This window comes from Triticum dicoccoides, chromosome 2A (assembly GCF_002162155.2).
Source record: "Triticum dicoccoides isolate Atlit2015 ecotype Zavitan chromosome 2A, WEW_v2.0, whole genome shotgun sequence".
In the NCBI taxonomy this organism is placed as follows: Eukaryota; Viridiplantae; Streptophyta; class Magnoliopsida; order Poales; family Poaceae; genus Triticum; species Triticum dicoccoides.
Window position 1 is genome coordinate 666,124,511 of NC_041382.1, and position 18,137 is coordinate 666,142,647.

At 44.2% G+C, this 18,137-nt stretch overlaps 2 protein-coding genes and 1 pseudogene across 3 annotated transcripts; 2 read left to right on the forward strand and 1 right to left on the reverse strand.

Annotated features, from left to right (window-relative positions):
• The first annotated feature begins 3,986 nt into the window (after positions 1-3,986).
• On the forward strand, positions 3,987-9,225 carry LOC119356082 (annotated as a pseudogene).
• Positions 9,226-9,865: 640 nt separating this feature from the next.
• Positions 9,866-14,277, forward strand: LOC119356081 (sucrose synthase 7-like). Of its 2 annotated transcripts, none has more exons than XM_037622981.1 (16): positions 9,866-10,257; positions 10,377-10,531; positions 10,644-10,836; positions 10,919-11,037; positions 11,120-11,336; positions 11,418-11,513; positions 11,603-11,779; positions 11,868-11,984; positions 12,076-12,242; positions 12,329-12,553; positions 12,637-12,958; positions 13,125-13,369; positions 13,459-13,597; positions 13,684-13,788; positions 13,881-13,904; positions 14,015-14,277. In XM_037622981.1, exons 1-16 carry the CDS (start codon positions 10,021-10,023, stop codon positions 14,054-14,056), a joined length of 2,580 nt encoding a protein of 859 aa, XP_037478878.1. In that variant the 5' UTR covers positions 9,866-10,020; the 3' UTR covers positions 14,057-14,277. The 2 variants fall into 2 exon arrangements, with proteins under 2 accessions (XP_037478878.1, XP_037478877.1); XM_037622980.1 differs by having other exon boundaries at positions 9,875-10,257; positions 13,684-13,784.
• A 673-nt stretch (positions 14,278-14,950) lies between these two features.
• On the reverse strand, positions 14,951-17,539 carry LOC119356083 (coiled-coil domain-containing protein 124-like). The gene is made up of 4 exons (XM_037622982.1): positions 16,834-17,539; positions 15,748-15,867; positions 15,290-15,343; positions 14,951-15,210 (listed from the first exon to the last, which is right to left on the reverse strand). Exons 1-3 carry the CDS (start codon positions 17,401-17,403, stop codon positions 15,332-15,334), a joined length of 702 nt encoding a protein of 233 aa, XP_037478879.1. The 5' UTR covers positions 17,404-17,539; the 3' UTR covers positions 14,951-15,210; positions 15,290-15,331.
• Between the last annotated feature and the right edge of the window lie 598 nt (positions 17,540-18,137).

Below are 18,137 nucleotides of genomic sequence, written 5' to 3' on the forward strand. Positions count from 1 at the left end.
CTCCTGCATGCATCTACTACTATTACTCCACCCATCGACCGATATCCAGCATGCATTTAGGGTACTAAGTTAATAAAAACATATTAACGTTTTAAGCAAGATGGCATGATGTAGACAAAGTAAACTCAACTATTATGAATAAACCCCATCGTTTTATCCTTAATGGCAACAATACAAATACATGTATTGTCTCTTTCTGTCATTGGGGTAGAGCACCGCAAGATTGAACCCATCACAAAGCACCTCCCCCGCTGAAGATAAGTCAATCTAGTTGGTCAAACCAAACGGATAGATCGGAGAGTAATACAAAGTTATAACATTTTGGGGAACATTGCATGGAAAATAAAAAAAATTATACGCACACGCAAGATCTATCTATGAAGATGCATAGCTACGAGAGGGGAGAGTGTGTCTACGTACCCTCGTAGACCGTAAGCGAAGCGTTTAGTAACGCGGTTGATGTAGTCGAAGTTCCTCGCGATCCAACTGATCAAGTACCGAACGTACGACACCTCCGCGTTCAGCACACATTCAACTCAGTGACGTCCTCACCTTCTTGATCTAGTAAGACGGGCGACGTAATAGATGAGTTCCGGCAACACGACGGCGTGATGACGATGATGATGATGCTATCTCCGTAGGGCTTCGCCTAAGTACTACGAAAATATGCCCAGGGGACGAAACTGTGGAGAGGGGCGCCGCACACGGCTAAGAGATTGTCGTGAGCTATGTGTGGCGCCTCCTCCCACATATATATAGATGGGGGAGAGGGGAGGCAGCCAGGAGGCGCTCCAAGTGGAGCCGAATCCCACTTGGGCTCCTGCCCCAAGCTGCCCCCTTGCATATTTGTGCCGGAGGGAAAGGAAAGGGGGAGAGGAAAGGAAGGGGGAGGACGAATCCCCCTCCTTCCTTTTCTCCCATAGGCCGACTGCCATAGGGGGTGCGCCAGCCCCTTGTGGGCTGGTGTGCTCCCCTCTATTGGCCCGATAGGCCCATCATCCTCTCGGGGCTTCTCGAAACCCCTTTCGGTGATCCGATGACTACCCGGTAACTCCTGAAACTCTTTCGGTGTCCAAATATCATCGTCCTATATATCGATCCTTACCTCCGGACCATTCCGGAGCTCCTCGTCATGTCCGTGATCTCATTCGGGACTCCGAATGCTTGGTTAGCATCTATAATACTATAATAGTTCATCCCCACTACCATATTTCTCTTGACATGCAGCATGTCCACATCATCATCCAGGTCCCACGCATGGTACCTCCCAATACCTGATTTTTTTGACCTCTGGTAAAGCAACGTGAGCGTACATCATTGTTTCTATTTTCTTTTTTTTTGAAGAAATTAAGACGAAAGTCTGGCTGCGGTGCTACGCCCTGTCATCTCCCCGATTAATTCCCCCATTTGCTACTGTGCCAATTCCTCTTCATCTTCTCCACGGAATAAATGGAGGAGTAACATATGGAGTTCTTCTCCCCTTTAAGCGATGCAACCGCACAATTTCTGTCATCACCACAGGAGCAATAGCGAGCCCTTCTGCTCGAGGGGATTGGTGAGGTTTCTCCCATGGAAAATCATCATACTAGAGTAGACGAATTTGAAGCCCCCTATTGTCGATGCAGTCACCTGCTGGTACAGGTCTCGAGGAGGCGCTGGGTGGAAGCTCCTAGAAACAGTTGGCCGTCGATGGGAGACGACGCCTCCGTCATGCAGCCACCGCCCACGGCGTCGCCCTACTCCTAACTGGCCATGTTCGGCAACTGCCCGTGCCGCCGGCTCCGCGATTCCCGCGCTCATCAAGGGCTTCACTACATGGTACGCCTTTCTATCTCGCACGCCTCACCTGCCCTACCTCGGTATGAGCCTCCGGCTGATCAGCCTCTCCGTCACACGGTTCATGCACGCGTAGGTAGAAAGAGAACCGATGGGCCGAACGCTAAGCGGCTGCTGGGGTATCCGGAGTTCCGGACCACCGTGCCGGTCCCTGCATCTGATGCCAGCGCCCAGCAGTGGTGCCCGTCGACTGAACCAAGCGACGCGACATGGCACTCTGGGCCTCCCTGTGTGATGCCCGCACCAAAACGTCTGAGAGAAGTGGTGCCGCCGGCACGACAGGGTGCAACGCATCTGGCGTTTGCCTTTGTGTTCGCTGCTGCGACTCCTCCTGTGTCAGTGATGCAACGGCTGCATCTGCACACAGAGAGAGCCTGCACCTGGGGCGGCAATGGCACCATGGCTGATGACAACGCAGGGATGCTTCACCTCTCTGTGTGTGATGAGCTGATGAACGTGATGAAGAGAAAACAAAACCATCAATTTGATTGGGTCCTACCAGTATGAGGGTACTCAGGTCATTTCATATGTATTTTCTTGGCTAAAGAATTTAGAAACTAATTGAAACAAGGACAAATGAACAAGAAAACAGAATAATGTAGGTCAAATCATCCAATCCCACGTGAAGCTATATGTACACCTTCCCCGGCACAAGCCATCTCATTACCTGAAGGTGCATTATGGGCCAACATCGACATCACATTTGTCGATTTCTGCAGGTGTGAAAAGGGGGGAATAATGTGCTTAGACCAGTCTGTCAAATTCAGAATAACCAGGAACATTGTACCTTATGGGGTAAACATATAAATGACCATCAGATTTATTTTTTAACACAATGGCCACAAGAATTTGATATGTAGTTCTGAAGAAATCAGTTCAATGTGAGACAGATACTTTCCATCAAAGGATATTTTTATCAGCCCCTTGAACTTTGTCGATTGTGCGGAAGAAGTCCAAATTAAGCATGCTACAATTCAAAGTGATAAGATGGCAATTTAGGTATATATATAGGCTGTCGCCATCGGCCTAAAAGAAGGATTCAGCAGCTCCCTGTTCCCCACCGCTACCACATTTGCTTCTATGGCATAGTTCAATCTTGATTTAATAGCTGTTGGAAATGTTGGAGCTTTTGATATTTTTTTTGGGTCCTCGATCTGAGGTGTAGTACTTTTTTTGATAAATAATTTGGTAAATAATCATCATTCAGTTCATTTCCTAGATCACTTCGGTATTTAATTAATTATAAGTTGCGATTGAAGTTTCAGCAGAAATCTAAGTACAACATATCTTGGTTCAGTTATTGATATAAACTACAGTGCATATGAGGAAAAAATTATAAGCGCCTTAAACAACCTGCTGAAACCTATGATTACATAGAGGATAATTATTTCAGTGCTCTTGCAAGCAAACCTAAATACTGAAGAACGGAATCCCTACACAGTAGTGATAAATCTCTTTGTGTGTGCACATGTCTATTTGTTCAACATTGTCAATGTAAATATGAATATCCCATTGGATATCAAACATCATCAACACCACAAATTTAAATGCATTTGATCAACATTGAAGTCATATTTCCATTTTATTCATCTAATCCCGCAGCAACGCGCGGGGTATTATCTAGTTTTTTAAATACTTGTTCAACATTTTCCAGATACTTGTTCAACATTTTTCTGAATTATTGATTAACATTTTTCTAATACTTGTTCAACAATTTTCAATGCCTGTTCATCATTTTTCAAATACTTGTTCAACATTTTCCAAATGCTTGATTTTCATTTTTCAAATACTTGTTCAACATTTTCCAAATGCTTGATTAAATAAATTTAATACTTTTTCAACATTTTTGAAATGTTTTTTGTATAGTTTTTTTTTCTAATATATATATATATAGAATATTTTTAAGTATAAAAAATACAAAAATAAAGAAAAACAGAAAAACAGAAAACGTAAAAAAAAGAAAAAAGGAGGCTGTGGCCTCCCGCGCTTCTTGGCCGGCCCATCTCGGTCTCCAATTCAGCAAGGCTTCCTCCACTCTCGCTGAACGCGAGATATAGGGGCACCCGCCTACCGCAGCCTTTAAAGAAAAATGTTTGACATGCTTATTTGGTGTGTACACCCTCTGAAACAGGTCCGGTTCAACCTAGTCGGGCTCCTTGTCAGTTGTAGCGGTCTCAGTCCTCCTGCACCAGGGGGGATTAGCTAGGGTTTAACGAGCCGCGGCGACCACCATGACCGCCACACACGCGGCGGCGGCGGAGTCGGACGCGGAGGCCAGAAGCATCCTCGAGCGGGCCGCGGCGGCATCCTTCCCGCCGCTCCACGCCGTCCACCACCTCCTCTCCGTCGGGGTTCGGCTCCTCACCCATCTTTTATCTTCCCCTCAAAATTACGGCAGCCTTCTGAACTAGAAGGAAGAAATCTCGACAGCTTTATAGATTGATGTTGTTCCTAAGGAGCAACAGGACTAGAATTTCCCCTTCGGAGAACAGCTCAGTCACTTTTTTTTTACTCTGCGATGAACTTAGCTGCTTGAAGCAAAGTAGTAGAAGAAACCCCAAATTCAGTCGTCTTTGACGGCCGGTGGTTTTCGTTGGTAGATGCACCAGCTCCTCGCTGTACAAACTTTGCTGCTGAATCCTCACTCCTCTCATATTCAATATCTGTTTGTGTAGTTGTTAAGTGAGATTAATGCACCAATGTACAGTTTTATAGATCCGATGAGCATTTGCTAGGAAAGCGGTTGATTGTTTGATTGATTGATTCCGAAAAAAATAGATGGGATTCCGAAAATTGTGTCACCTCCCTTGATTGATTGATTCGATCTGTGTTAATTCTTTATAGAACTAGAAGTAAGGAGCAATATAGAGAACTCTGACTGTGTTTAAGAATTAAGATAAAGTGAACCAGAGAGAAACAGTTGTTCTTTATTGTGTATGTAAACATGTGTGCGATGTTGACAGTGTATGGAGCTTTTTCTGACCAGTGGCTCTCATTCCGTTGCATTGTTCTGCTGATCTGCCTGTTAATACATAATTCACAACTGGAGATAAATCATCAACGTTACTGTCATGTTGCAGGTTTGTGTGCGATGCATCTTTCGCATGTTTGGAGCCTTTAGCCATGCCTGCTCATGTGCATCTCTTACGGTGCCTTTCTTCCATTCATTTCTTGAAGAGCATGATGACTCCGCAAAAGGCGGGTCTTGCTCATGTTTATCAACGGATGGAGCATGCTGCTCTATTTGCTTTGGAATATTGCTACCCACCTGCCATCAGGATGAGGGTGTAGTACCGTTTGATGACATTTCTCGTATCGACATAATTACTTCAATGGTATCTCAAGCAATACAAAGAGAGGGTTATCAAATCGATGGGTTTTCTTTAGAAATTTCACTGCCTGCAGTTGTAGCAGCGAATGAACGTGCCATCAGGTAACCATCTATCCCTACTTGAGAATATCTGCTTCAGTTTTTTTTCTGTAGCACCTGCACATTCAATTCAATATATGGCGGTGGTAATTCAAGGAGATGACATTATATAGTGTATACTAACCATATCAATAATCTAGAAGGTTGTCTTCTCAATTGAATATACGGTGATATTTGACACAACCAATGTTAAAAGAACTTCCAACTCTGTTCACGGCAGTGAGCTAAATTTGGTTTTGGTGGATACTGGATAATTACAATTAAGATCATGTCTTACCTGCTCTCAAATGTGCATGGTTATTTTTGTGTGTGTTTCATTCTAATCTTAATGTTTTTGTAATACATGTGATGATTCTAAACTGTTGTTCTCATAATGTGTTCTCCTTTTCCCTCTTAATAGGTTATATATGAAAGAAAAATATGGCAGTGAAAATTGGTTCAAGGACGAAATATTTTCTCAACAAACCATGTCAGTGAAGGAGGGTCTGAGACTGCTGATAGTACCATCGCTCGAGAAACAACTGGTAGGATCTTCTGTGATTGTCTTTTGTCTTGGAGCATTGTGCAACCAACAATTGCTTGACTAAACAAATACATGCAGGGTGTTAAGCACGGTAACAATTCATTTCGAATTCGCTTAACATATACTCATGATGATGCTTCACTGAAGCTCAAACGTTTATTGCCAAATGACAGTAATCGTAAAAGGAAAGCAGGTAAGTCCTTTAAGTGGTCATTTACTAACAAGGTAACTTGATCATCCTTCTGGATTTATCAGATTTTCATTCATATAATGATTTGTCTGATGTTGTAACAGAGTCAAGAGAAGGAAATGATACTAGAAGGAACTCAACATATGATGATAAACAGACATTAAGTGAAACAGATTCATTCATCCACAAGTCCCTCGAGGGTATTCAAGATCAAGAATTCTGTAGTTTATTTAAGTTGCCTCCTGAAAAGGTGCCCACTGTACTATTGCAATACTGTTTTACCCCCAGAAATTGGCCATATTATACTGATTTTTTTAAATCAACTTAATTGATTTCCTCTTCAGGTGTCCAAACCTTGCCATCTTGTGATATCCTTCCTAAGGCCGGCCATATATATTGGCGGAAGATACTTGAAGGTATGTTCAAGAACTATGTGTGGTTCATTACCAGAATGTCAATTATATCAGAACACCAATTTTTTCTGTCGGTAAGGACTAATTCCCTAGTAGCAAACTTATGAAATGCCTTCTTGATCGATAATCACCTGCTTTCTTGAAGGTTACTCCATCAAGAACTATGTAGTTCTGTAAACTCACTTTCCAACCTCATTAAAGGTGATGAAAAGATTCAAATAGTCGTTATGAATAATACAAAATGTCGTTTCAAAATCAAATAGTTTTCTTTTAAAGAGGCTACACTGTACCTTTGTGCCATAATAGCAGTTGCATGCGCCTTGGTATTTGTTTCCCTATGCTCAATATACATAAACAAACTACCTGTGCGTTTGCTCTTCAGTTAAACTTGTTGATGTTCAAAAAAGATTCTGAACCCCTCGTGTTACTAATTGCCATTGTCAGCTTTCAAGAAATGTCAGTCAGTCATGTTGGATAATTGATGATGAAAGAATGGGGGAAGCATCAGTTGAGGTAAAACACACTGCATCACAGTCAGGTCCCAACCCAACAAAACTGAACATCATTGCACCTTTTTTTGTAGGAGATAATTAAAGAGAGTGTTTGTGCCATCTCCAGAGGTGATGGCTACAAGTTCCATGCTGCTGGAAGAGAAGATATCGATGTAATGTTGTAGTTTGGAACTGTATCTGTTGGTATATGGTATGCTGAATGTCTCGCACACACAGGTACGGATGCTTGGATCTGGCGTCCATTTCTAATTGAAGTCCTGAATGTGCGATCAATTCCATCTGCGATTGAAATTCAACAAATTTCTGACAAGATTAATAGCTCCGAAAAGAAACATGTAAGGAATCAAATTCATGCTGGATTGACGTTGCAGGTCATAGTTAAACACAGATTGCATATCATATATTTATGACTTGAATTTTCTAGGTCAGAATTAGAAATCTCAAGTTGGTAGACAATGAAATATGGGCCATGATGCGTGAAGGGGAAGCGGAGAAGCAGGTGCTCCATTCAACTGGTGACAGTATCATTTAGCTGAAATGATAGTGTCAGTTATTCTAATCATTTACATTTTTTTTGTCACATCACATAACATTACCTTACACATTGCCTTGTCTTGCAAAACAACACAATCCTTACCTGATCATCAAGGTTTACTCTTACTTTATGTGTGCAGAAGCAGTATGCTGCCCTCATATGGACTTCTAGTCCTCTGACGGATGATGACCTGCAGAAAATTTCAGTTATTAAGGATATGGTACAGTATATTTGGTTACTAGTAAACCCACCGAGCTAGTTTGATTTTGTTCTCTTGTTGTTTTATTGGATAAGTTGGGGTTTTGCATGTGACCATGTGTCGGAGTAAAGCTTTGGGTTATTTTTACCTAAGCAAGTAGTACTGAGGCAGGTAGCGGGGAATAAGCCTGTTGAGATATGAGATGAACTTTGTCAATATTTGCTTTTGTTTTCTGTCCAGGATTGATATTCTTTGCTAGGGTATCCGCGCTTTTGTTAAGGCAGTTTGTTTGTCATGAGTATATATGTGATGAATTGACTGGGACTTTATCCTGAGTTTATTCAACTATTTTGTGTTGATATCTTGCTACTCGGGTACACTAAGCCAACACTCCCTATGAAGTAAACATAATGGCATCTATTTTATTTCCTGCCTTCTAGGAAATTGTACAAAATACCCCCGTAAGGGTTCTTCATCGAAGAAGCCCATTGGAGCGGAAACGGATTATACATTGGTGAGAGTTGAGACTGATTCCAGCTTTATGTAATCTGTTTCATTGTTCTATTTTTCTTCTTTCGAAAATCACTTTGTATTTCATTTATCTGACAACCAGGATGGAGATTGAGAAAGTTGAAGGCAGCTCAAACTATTACTTGTTGCATCTATGCACTCAGGTACTATCTTGCCAGTTAGTAGGTTATTTGTCTCCAAAGTTAGTATCTGTCTATAAACATTCTGATTTTGTATGCCCTAACTGCTGGAAAAATGCAGCATTTGCTGGATGCTTGTGTAAATATCTTCATTAGAAGTGTACCATAGTTTTCTGTTTCCTGTTTGATCGACTGTGATGTGTTTACAGGCAGGAACATACATTAAGGAGTTTGTGCACGGTGATCTTGGACGCACAAATCCGAGGTAACCATCCTTCTTGTCTATGTTTAGGTTCCTTGCCATTTATCAGGTATCTCTGCGCCCTTAAAGAAACATGTGATGCATGTTCAACCGTGGACGTCTCCTCTCAAGCCCCATTCACCATCTGTAGATAAATAAGAAATGAATTTACATCCCTGGAGTACAATTTTATTAATTTCTGATGAGCTTCTTTGCGCATGCTTGTGCTCTTGCTATTGCAGTATTGGTTCCATGCTACGTTGCAGAGCCGAGATACTGCAACTCGATGTCACGGACGTTAAGATGGACTTGCTGCAATAATATGCTGCTGCAACATGATGCCATCCAGGGCAAGTATTATTGGTAGAGGAGGCGTACTGATAAGCCAAGATTACTGCCGAAGACGTATGCCGATGCCACGTGTGCTAGGAATGACGACGAATCGTTTTTCGTTTTCTCGAGTGCGTTACTTGATGTCAATTGGAAAATGTACACCAGCCAGGAGCAAGCAGCAACAATTTTGAGAAATTGGGGACGTTTACCTTTTCCCAGCAACAACTTAGAGAAAAGTTGAGAGATTGAACCATTTCGGCCCCAACGTTTATCAGTTTTGTCACCTCGTGTTGTTCTGCTGCTAAACAATCACATTCCGCTCGAGAGAAAGTACTACTCCTAGATGATATTCATTGAGCAGCATCACGTGGACGACAGAACAAATTTGATTTTGAGAATTTACTGGAGCGAGGCTGATACTCAGTTTCTGGTGTATTTCGGTCTTCCACTCCGTCCTACCCCTTCCTTTAAAACGCTTTTATATCATGGGACGGAGGGAGTAGTTCGGCTTCTCTTTCTTTTTCTTTTTTTGATCGAGGTTTGACACGTTTTTCCCTTCTCAAAAGTGCTGTGCTTCATTGGTCTGGTATCTGGTCTGGTAGGAGCAAGATTTGAAAGGGCGCTACGGCCTTGGCATCCTGCACGGCTGTGCAGTACCGGGGCTGCGTAGACGGGCATCGAGTCGAGTGCTAGCCTGGCCGGCTGTAGTAGGACCCTCGACAAATACTTGGCCCCATCCTGCCTGCTGCATCTTCATGCCGTGACGACACACGAAAGGAACTTCACTTTCTGTCCTAAATAAAAGCGAGAGATTAAACTGAAAAGGGAAATGTGCAAGACATCCTATGCCGCTATGCGTTTCTTCCCTACGTCGCGTGTGTGCTTCTTTCAGTTCTTTGGAATAACTTGTCCCGGGCGATGTGCTTTCTCCTCCCGGCCTAGCCTCGCCTACCTTGCATCTCCAGCCATGTCCAGTTGTCCACACCACAGAAAACTTACTCCATGGAGCCAAGTTCTGCTCCGTGCCATCCTCTATAAATCGCTGCTCACCCACGCCCCAGACAAACCACACAGCTTACTTCCCTTTCCCAACATAGTTCTCGGGCCTTCTCCGCCAGCTTTAGCGAGCCTGGTGGTGAGCTGAGTCCCTCGCCCGCCATGGCCTCCACCAAGCTCAGCTTCAAGAGGATGGACAGCGTCGCCGAGACCATGCCCGACGCGCTGCGGCAGAGCCGCTACCAGATGAAGCGGTGCTTCCAGCGCTACGTGTCCAAGGGCCGCAGGCTCCTCAAGAACCAGCAGCTCATGGAGGAGCTGGAGAGGTCGCTCGACGACAAGGTCGAGAAGGAGAAGCTCGTCGAAGGCTTCCTCGGCTACATCATTTGTTCCACCCAGGTTACTTGTTATTTCGCTTTGAGAATTACCCAATTCACTCTTATAGCTGAAATAAATGATGTTCGATACAAGCAGAGAGAGCTTATTAAAATTTTGCATCCTTGTTATTATGATCGCAGGAAGCGGTAGTGCTGCCGCCATTCGTTGCGTTCGCTGTCAGAATGAACCCCGGCATCTGGGAGTACGTCAAGGTCCATGCCGATGATCTGTCGGTCGAAGGGATCACGCCATCCGAGTACCTCAAGTTCAAAGAGACGTTATACGATGAGAAATGGTATGTACATTTCCTGATATATGATATAAGTTTCACATGGGAGAGCAATGCAATTTGATTCTATGTAGCTGTGAAACTGAAAAAGAAAATTGTTTGCTCATGTGAATTTCAGGGCCAAGGATGACAACTCGCTGGAGGTTGATTTTGGCGCTCTTGACCTCTCAACGCCACGTCTGACACTTCCCTCATCCATAGGGAACGGGATGCAGTTTGTCTCCAAGTTCATGTCTTCAAAGCTGAATGGCAAGCCTGAAAGCATGAAGCCGTTGCTCGACTATTTACTCACTCTGAATTACCGCGGCGAGGTAAGAAGATCAGCCATTCACACCACAGAGATTATTGAAATTAACAGACTGGTTAGACTCATATATCCTTGCAAACATGCAGAAGCTGATGGTTAACGACACAATCGACACGGTGAACAAGCTTCAGACGGCGCTGCTCCTTGCAGAAGTTTTTGTTAGCGGGCTGCCAAAATTCACACCATATTTGAAATTTGAACAAAGGTAATGTACAGCCAAATTAAGTAGCTTAAAAAAAATCTATGGTGCCAAAAATGCCTAAGGTTTCTTTACAATGGTCCTGCAGATTTCAAGAATGGGGATTGGAGAAAGGGTGGGGTGAAAATGCTGAGACGTGCAAGGAGACACTGAATTTCCTATCTGAAGTGCTCCAGGCACCGGATCCTATCAACATGGAGAAGTTCTTCAGCAGGGTTCCAACCATATTTAACATTGTTGTCTTCTCTATCCATGGTTACTTTGGCCAGGAGAAGGTTCTAGGCTTGCCAGACACCGGCGGTCAGGTATCGATATCATCAAATCGTAGGAAATAATACTCTGATCAGCTTATATCATACTCTGAAGGCATGGTTTCTCCGTAACAGGTTGTCTACATCCTGGACCAAGTCAGGTCCATGGAAGAGGAGCTTCTGCAAAGAATCAAGCTGCAGGGTTTGCATATAACACCAAAGATTCTTGTGGTAAAGCTATTTACACCGTGATCACAGCCATTCCTGCTATCTCTGTATCTGTAGAACTTCATAAACTAATGTCTACTCTTGTGCTGCAGCTAACAAGACTGATACCAGATTCCAAAGGCACAAAGTGTAATGTGGAGCTCGAACCAGTTGAAAATACAAAATATTCACACATACTACGTGTGCCGTTCAAGACTGAAGATGGGAAGGATTTGCGCCAGTGGGTTTCCCGGTTCGACATTTACCCTTACCTAGAGAGATATGCTCAGGTTTGCCACCTACAAATTATTAATATCAGCACTCTTGTCTCTTGTGTTAAGAGATCTCCAGTAAAACTTAAACGTGGTGCAATTTCAGGATGCCTCTGCCAAAATTCTTGACATTCTAGAGGGCAAACCAGACTTGATCATTGGCAACTACACTGATGGCAACTTGGTGGCGTCCCTCATGTCAAGCAAACTAGGAGTCACACAGGTGAGAAAATGTCCAATCCTATTAGGATTCCTCAAGATCTTTTGCCACCGATCACAGCTGATTTCACATCCCTAAATGATCTTCCTGACAGGGAACGATTGCGCATGCTCTCGAAAAGACGAAGTATGAGGACTCGGATTCCAAGTGGAGAGAGCTGGACCAGAAGTACCACTTCTCCTGCCAATTCACTGCTGATATGATCGCCATGAACACTACTGACTTTATCATCACTAGCACATACCAAGAAATCGCTGGAAGGTCTGTATACTGAATTTTATTGTAATAACTTCAGTGCTCGAAGTACTTACTCCTAGAACTTCTTAACATAAATATGTGTGATGCAGCAAAGAGAAGCCTGGCCAGTATGAACACCACTATGCATTCACAATGCCCGGCCTTTGCCGCTACGCCACGGGCATCAATGTCTTCGACCCGAAGTTCAACATTGCTGCACCTGGCGCCGATCAGTCCGTCTACTTCCCCTTCACACAGAAGCAGAAGCGGCTGACAGCTTTACACCCACAGATTGAGGAGTTGCTGTACAGTAAGGAGGACACTGATGAACACATGTAAGTTCCTTACAAACACTGAAACATACATACTTCCATTTGATCAGATGAAGTTGCTAACTGTTGTGACGCTGTCAAATCAGAGGGTATCTGGCAGACAGAAGTAAGCCAATCATCTTCTCGATGGCGAGGCTGGACAAGGTGAAGAACATCACTGGACTAGTCGAGTGGTATGGTCAGAACAAGAAGGTCAGGGACCTCGTGAACTTCGTCGTCGTTGCAGGCCTCCTGAATGCTGCACAGTCCAAGGACCGGGAAGAGATAGACGAGATCAACAAGATGCACAATTTGATCGACAAGTACCAACTGAAAGGACAGATTCGCTGGATCAAGGCTCAGACTGACCGTGTCCGTAATGGCGAGCTGTACCGTTACATTGCAGATACAAAGGGTGCATTTGTTCAGGTATACAATAACCCACAGACCTAATAGTTTGATCACGACAAATATATGCCTCCATCCTCTGAAGTGTATACTTTGGGGTAACCAACCAGTGGATGAAACCTCAACTCTAACCCTTTCTTTCTTTCTTGAAATAAAACCTCAACACTAGCCTTTTCTTTTGTTTCAGCCTGCTCTCTATGAAGCATTTGGGCTAACAGTCATCGAGGCGATGAACTGCGGGCTGCCAACCTTCGCAACAAACCAAGGAGGGCCGGCAGAGATCATCGTTGATGGTGTCTCGGGTTTCCACATAAACCCAATGAACGGCAGGGAGGCAGGCACCAAGATTGCAGACTTCTTCCAGAAGTGCAAGGAAGACCCAGGCTACTGGAACAAGGTGTCCACTGCCGGGCTTCAGCGCATCTATGAATGGTAGGCATCGACTCTTATCCTACCTCACGAATGGTCTTTCTGTCACCTGGTAAAAAAAACTAACCATGTGGTATATATCATGATGGCAGCTACACATGGAAGATTTACGCAACCAAGGTGCTGAACATGGGGTCAATGTATGGCTTCTGGAGGACTCTGAACAAGGAAGAGAGAGTGGCGAAACAACGCTACATGCAGATGTTCTACAACCTTCAGTTCAGGAATCTGGTGAGTTATGACCAATGCACAATGCAAACAAGATGATAGCCAAAGGTGGTCTGACGATCAGTGACCAATATCATCTTCTCTTTCAGGTGAAGACCGTCCCCAGAGTAGGTGAGCAGCCTCCAAGACCCGCGACCACGACAGGCGCAGCGGCGGAGCGTAACCAGATCGTGGCAAGGCCGAGAGAAAGGCAAGTGTGCGCACTCTTACGAAATTTACTGAGGAAAGACCGGGGAAGCAACTGACTGACCCGTTTGTTGTTTGGGGGGTTTGGGTGCTGCTGCAGAAAGCCACAGGGTCGGGTCCAAAGGTTAGTCACTCTTCGGTTCTTCCTCCTTCCAGCAATGCATGAAATTATCTGTAGAACAATAGATTGATGAGTACTGACCTTTGAATGCTGCCTTTGTGTTGTGTGCTCAGGATGATGACCAGCCTGCTCGGGCCGAAGCCGCCGACGTATGAGCAGAATGGCTACAGATGAACTATGATTGGTACTCTGGAGCAAGATGTTCGCAGCTTCGATTCGTTCCATTGATGCCATAGTGTGAGGTGATTGGTGTGGGATTTGTATACGTGTGGTGTGTGGGTCTTTATTGTATCGGTTGTTGCTTGGAGACATGTAACAAAGATCAAAAGTGCCCATGGCAACAGCTGATAATAATACAATGATTGAAGATTTGTTCTACGCTGGGAATCTACTTGACACAAGGAACATATTTTTACCAAACTTAAATGAGGTCTCAAATTGCCTTGTACAACCATTATCCGCCCCGCGTAAGCACCGCAACTTACAACGTACGTATGAAGACAATCGCTTCTGAAACATGTTTAAACATAGAAATGCAAACTCCTCGGAATCGCTGAAGACAGCAGCCAGAAAAGATTTCTATACAATCAAATCCTACAAGGAGACAGTTGGAAATCAATATATTGCCCAGCCAAACACATTTTGCAAATTCGGCAATGCCACTCAGATTTTCACCATACTTTCGGTTCAGATAGATGCAAGGAACCGTCACACCCTTCTAGGCCAGAGCCTGTACAAAACTGCAACGGTCCATGATGCATCACATGATTCCAATTTCTTCGAGCGACAGAGCAGATTGCTCCCCACCGGATCCATGATCCATCTGGACACTCCCCTCACAACCACCCCCAACGCCAAAAACCATTGTCACGCCTACGCATTTTCTATCCCGACGCGTAGCCCTCAGCAATGAAATGTTTCAGGAAGGGTTTGTTTTCAGGCAAAAGCTGCATTGTCAATATTTTTTAGCAGCAGTTCCTCACCAATACTACTTTTCACTACAATCGCAATGACCAGATGAAAAACTCACAACGATTACGGAAGACATAGACCGAAGAAAATGGCATAATCATCCTGTATTAGCCCAACTGTTCAAAATTCAAGTACTAACATGCCCCAAACATAACTAAGTACAACATGAACTTGGACAAAATCTCTCTAATCAAAAGCAAACCCTCAAAATATACATTGCATCGATTTGTTGATTATTAGCTGAGAAGCTTGAGTATTTGATTCAAGCTATGTCACACATCATTTCACTCCACGGACAAACATGCTGAGGCAGCTGCAGTTCTGTTCCATTGGATGCCTGCGTGTTAAGGCACGTTATTGTTCCATGAACTATGAAAGCCACAGGCGCCTATTAATTTAAAGCCATGGAAACTCACCTTAGAATCCATATCATTCGGTAAGAAACTGGGACTGCATCCTCACTCAGTTGCCTGCACATGATAATTAGTCGCAACTCAGGTAAGACAACAAACCTCTAGAGTATCATAATTCATACACCACCACTTCTGCTTTCCAAGTTAAATTACAGGAAAATATCCAGAATCATCACTTTGGGATTACTTTCTGTTGGAAACTATTTTCATTAAAAATATTAAATAAATCTGATGCAATTGCTGATTGTCGAGGTATGCCCCCATTCTCTTCCTATTCTTTTGTAGATGCCGGTGATGTATTGATTACCAGCAGTTCTTTCTAGACTACATTTATGCAACATAATTTCAAAATAACATGTTATAATGCTGAAGGCAACAGACTCAATGAACCAAGAACATATGGGGCACAAATAAGAAATATATTTGGAAAACAAGTAGCATATAGAATTATATGAACAAACCTTGTTCAGAGGGTTGTCTGGGGATTTCTTCCATAGCTTCCATATCATGTCTTTGTACTGTTTCAGTGTTAGGCCTGGCTTTTCTTCCTTCAGCCTAGGGAGCTCTGCCTCTTCAAATGCCTGTCGTAAAGATAATTCGAAATGTACTTAAGCAACAGATCTCCAATGAGCATAAAATTTCAACCATAGCATATGACATGAAACTAAATGACTCATTACGAGTACAATAAATCGCATCCAATGTAGGATTTGCAAAGTAACATGGCACATAATGCAGAACACTCTTGTAAGTGACATGATTAAAATTCATCTACCAATCAAAAGTTTGTGTTTGAACTTTGAACTAAGATAGTCACAAAATCGCAAGACTAAATGCATTATTACCATAGTTCAAAAAAGCGCTAGGCGTTAATTGTGCGTTTTGCCACCGCCTTGCGTTTTTCTCATCAAAGCGCATGCTTATGTGCAGTTATGCGCTAGGCGTTTTCCTATTGCCTAGAGCCTAGGCGCACTTAAGCGCTTGCTGCCTTTTTTAACTATGATTAGTACATCAAATATGGTCCTTGAGACTGGCAGTGGAAGTGGTAATATGTTGCCTCCCCAACTAGCTAATCAGCCCTGTGGATGAATTACCCCTTATGCTCCTCAGCCTACGGGTTTTTAGCATACAAGTAATAAACCAATAACTACCATACAAGATACTCCACTCATTATGTTCAGGGAGCAATTAGCTCTAGGCCATCAGATATCAACTCATTTCATCCTTGCTTATGTCTCTAATCATGTTCATGGAACATCGAACAGTTGCAAACAAGTACCATAGCGCTCATATGCGCAGTTAGTACAAGAAGAAGTCACTATTAGGCATTCTCACAATTCACAACTAAACTATAACTATCACTGTCAGCAGACCAAATGTGCATGGAACAATAAAATCAAACCGCCGTTTGGTTAATCCTACAGTCCTTAGCACAAACTTCTTTTGTGTGTCTTTGTATGTGATTATAATGTAATCATCAAATTTTCAAACTTATGCAGCAGTTCAGTAAGCAAATCTGAACTTTGGGCAAATACTAAAGAATATACCTTGAATGACGCCTTGAGGCGGCGCTCAGGATGCCTGTCAGCGGGCAAGGCCGCGTCTGTGTCAACAAGCGACAGCCGCACGATGGCCTCGTCGACACCGGAGGCCTCGATGACGGAGTCATCCCTGTTGGTGTTGGCGACGAGGACGACGCGCTCGTACTCCTCCTCCTCGGCGGTGCGCGCGGCGCGCTTCTTGGCGGCCTCGGCCTCGCGCTCGAGGCGCAGGCGCTCCTCCTCGCGGCGGCGCACGAGCTCGGCCTCGGTGACCTTGGGGGCCGGGGCGCCGACGCGGTTGGCCTTGCGGGCGTCCGTCTTGGAGACGGCGGAGGCGACGGCGGCGGCCTCGGCCTCGGCGAGGCGGCGGTTCTCGGCCTTGCGGGCGGCGGCCTCGGCGCGCTTCTCGGCCTCCTCCTCGCGGCGGCGCGCGGCGCGGGACTTGGACCCCTCGGCCTCGCGCCAGTACTCCTCCTCCTTGGCGCGCTCGGCGCGCTGGCGGCGGTCCGACTCCTCGGCGGAGCGGCGCTCGCGGGCGGCCTCCGCCTTGGAGTTGACGCCCATCTTCTTCGGCATCGCGGGCGGCGCTCGAGATTCTGCGCTCGATCGGCGGCGCGGCGCGGCGTGGGGAATTTGGGGGAAGCTCTGATGGTCTGGATTGGGATTTCGGGGAAGGTTTGGCTGTCTAGGGCGCGAGTGGCTTATTCTGTACGCGTGTTCTTTTGCAGTAGGAAACGCGTTCCAGAGTCTTCTAGAGGTACAGCTCGTATGGACGCGCAGGGTCGTCGAGGATCAAATAAGTTTTTTCTTTTCAAAGGAATCATTTGAACTTATTAAAAATTCAACAATGTATTACTGCCATATTTTTTTAACAGTTTTGCTAAGTCTCAGTCAACTAAAACTTCGTTATGTCTCAGTCGATATTGTATGCCTTTGATCTTGCATGAAGATTCGTAGAATTTTTTTTTCGGTTTTTCTTTTTTCTTCTTATATACTATACTTCCTCCGTCCCAAAATTCTTGTCTTAAATTTGTCTTAAATTCTTGTCTTAAATTTTGAGACGGAGAAAGTATATCACTTGACTAAGACTTGGTTAAGTTTAAGTCGACTGAGACTTAGCCACACCCATTTTCTAAGTTCCAATAATAACTTCTAGTGAATCTTATTCCTTGATCTGGCACCTACTCCCTCCATTTCTAAATATAAGTCTTTTTAGATATTGCAATAGAGACTACATAGGGGGTAAAATGACTGACTCTACACCGTCTATATACATCTGTAGTAGGGGGTAGAGAACAAAGGTCATCCCA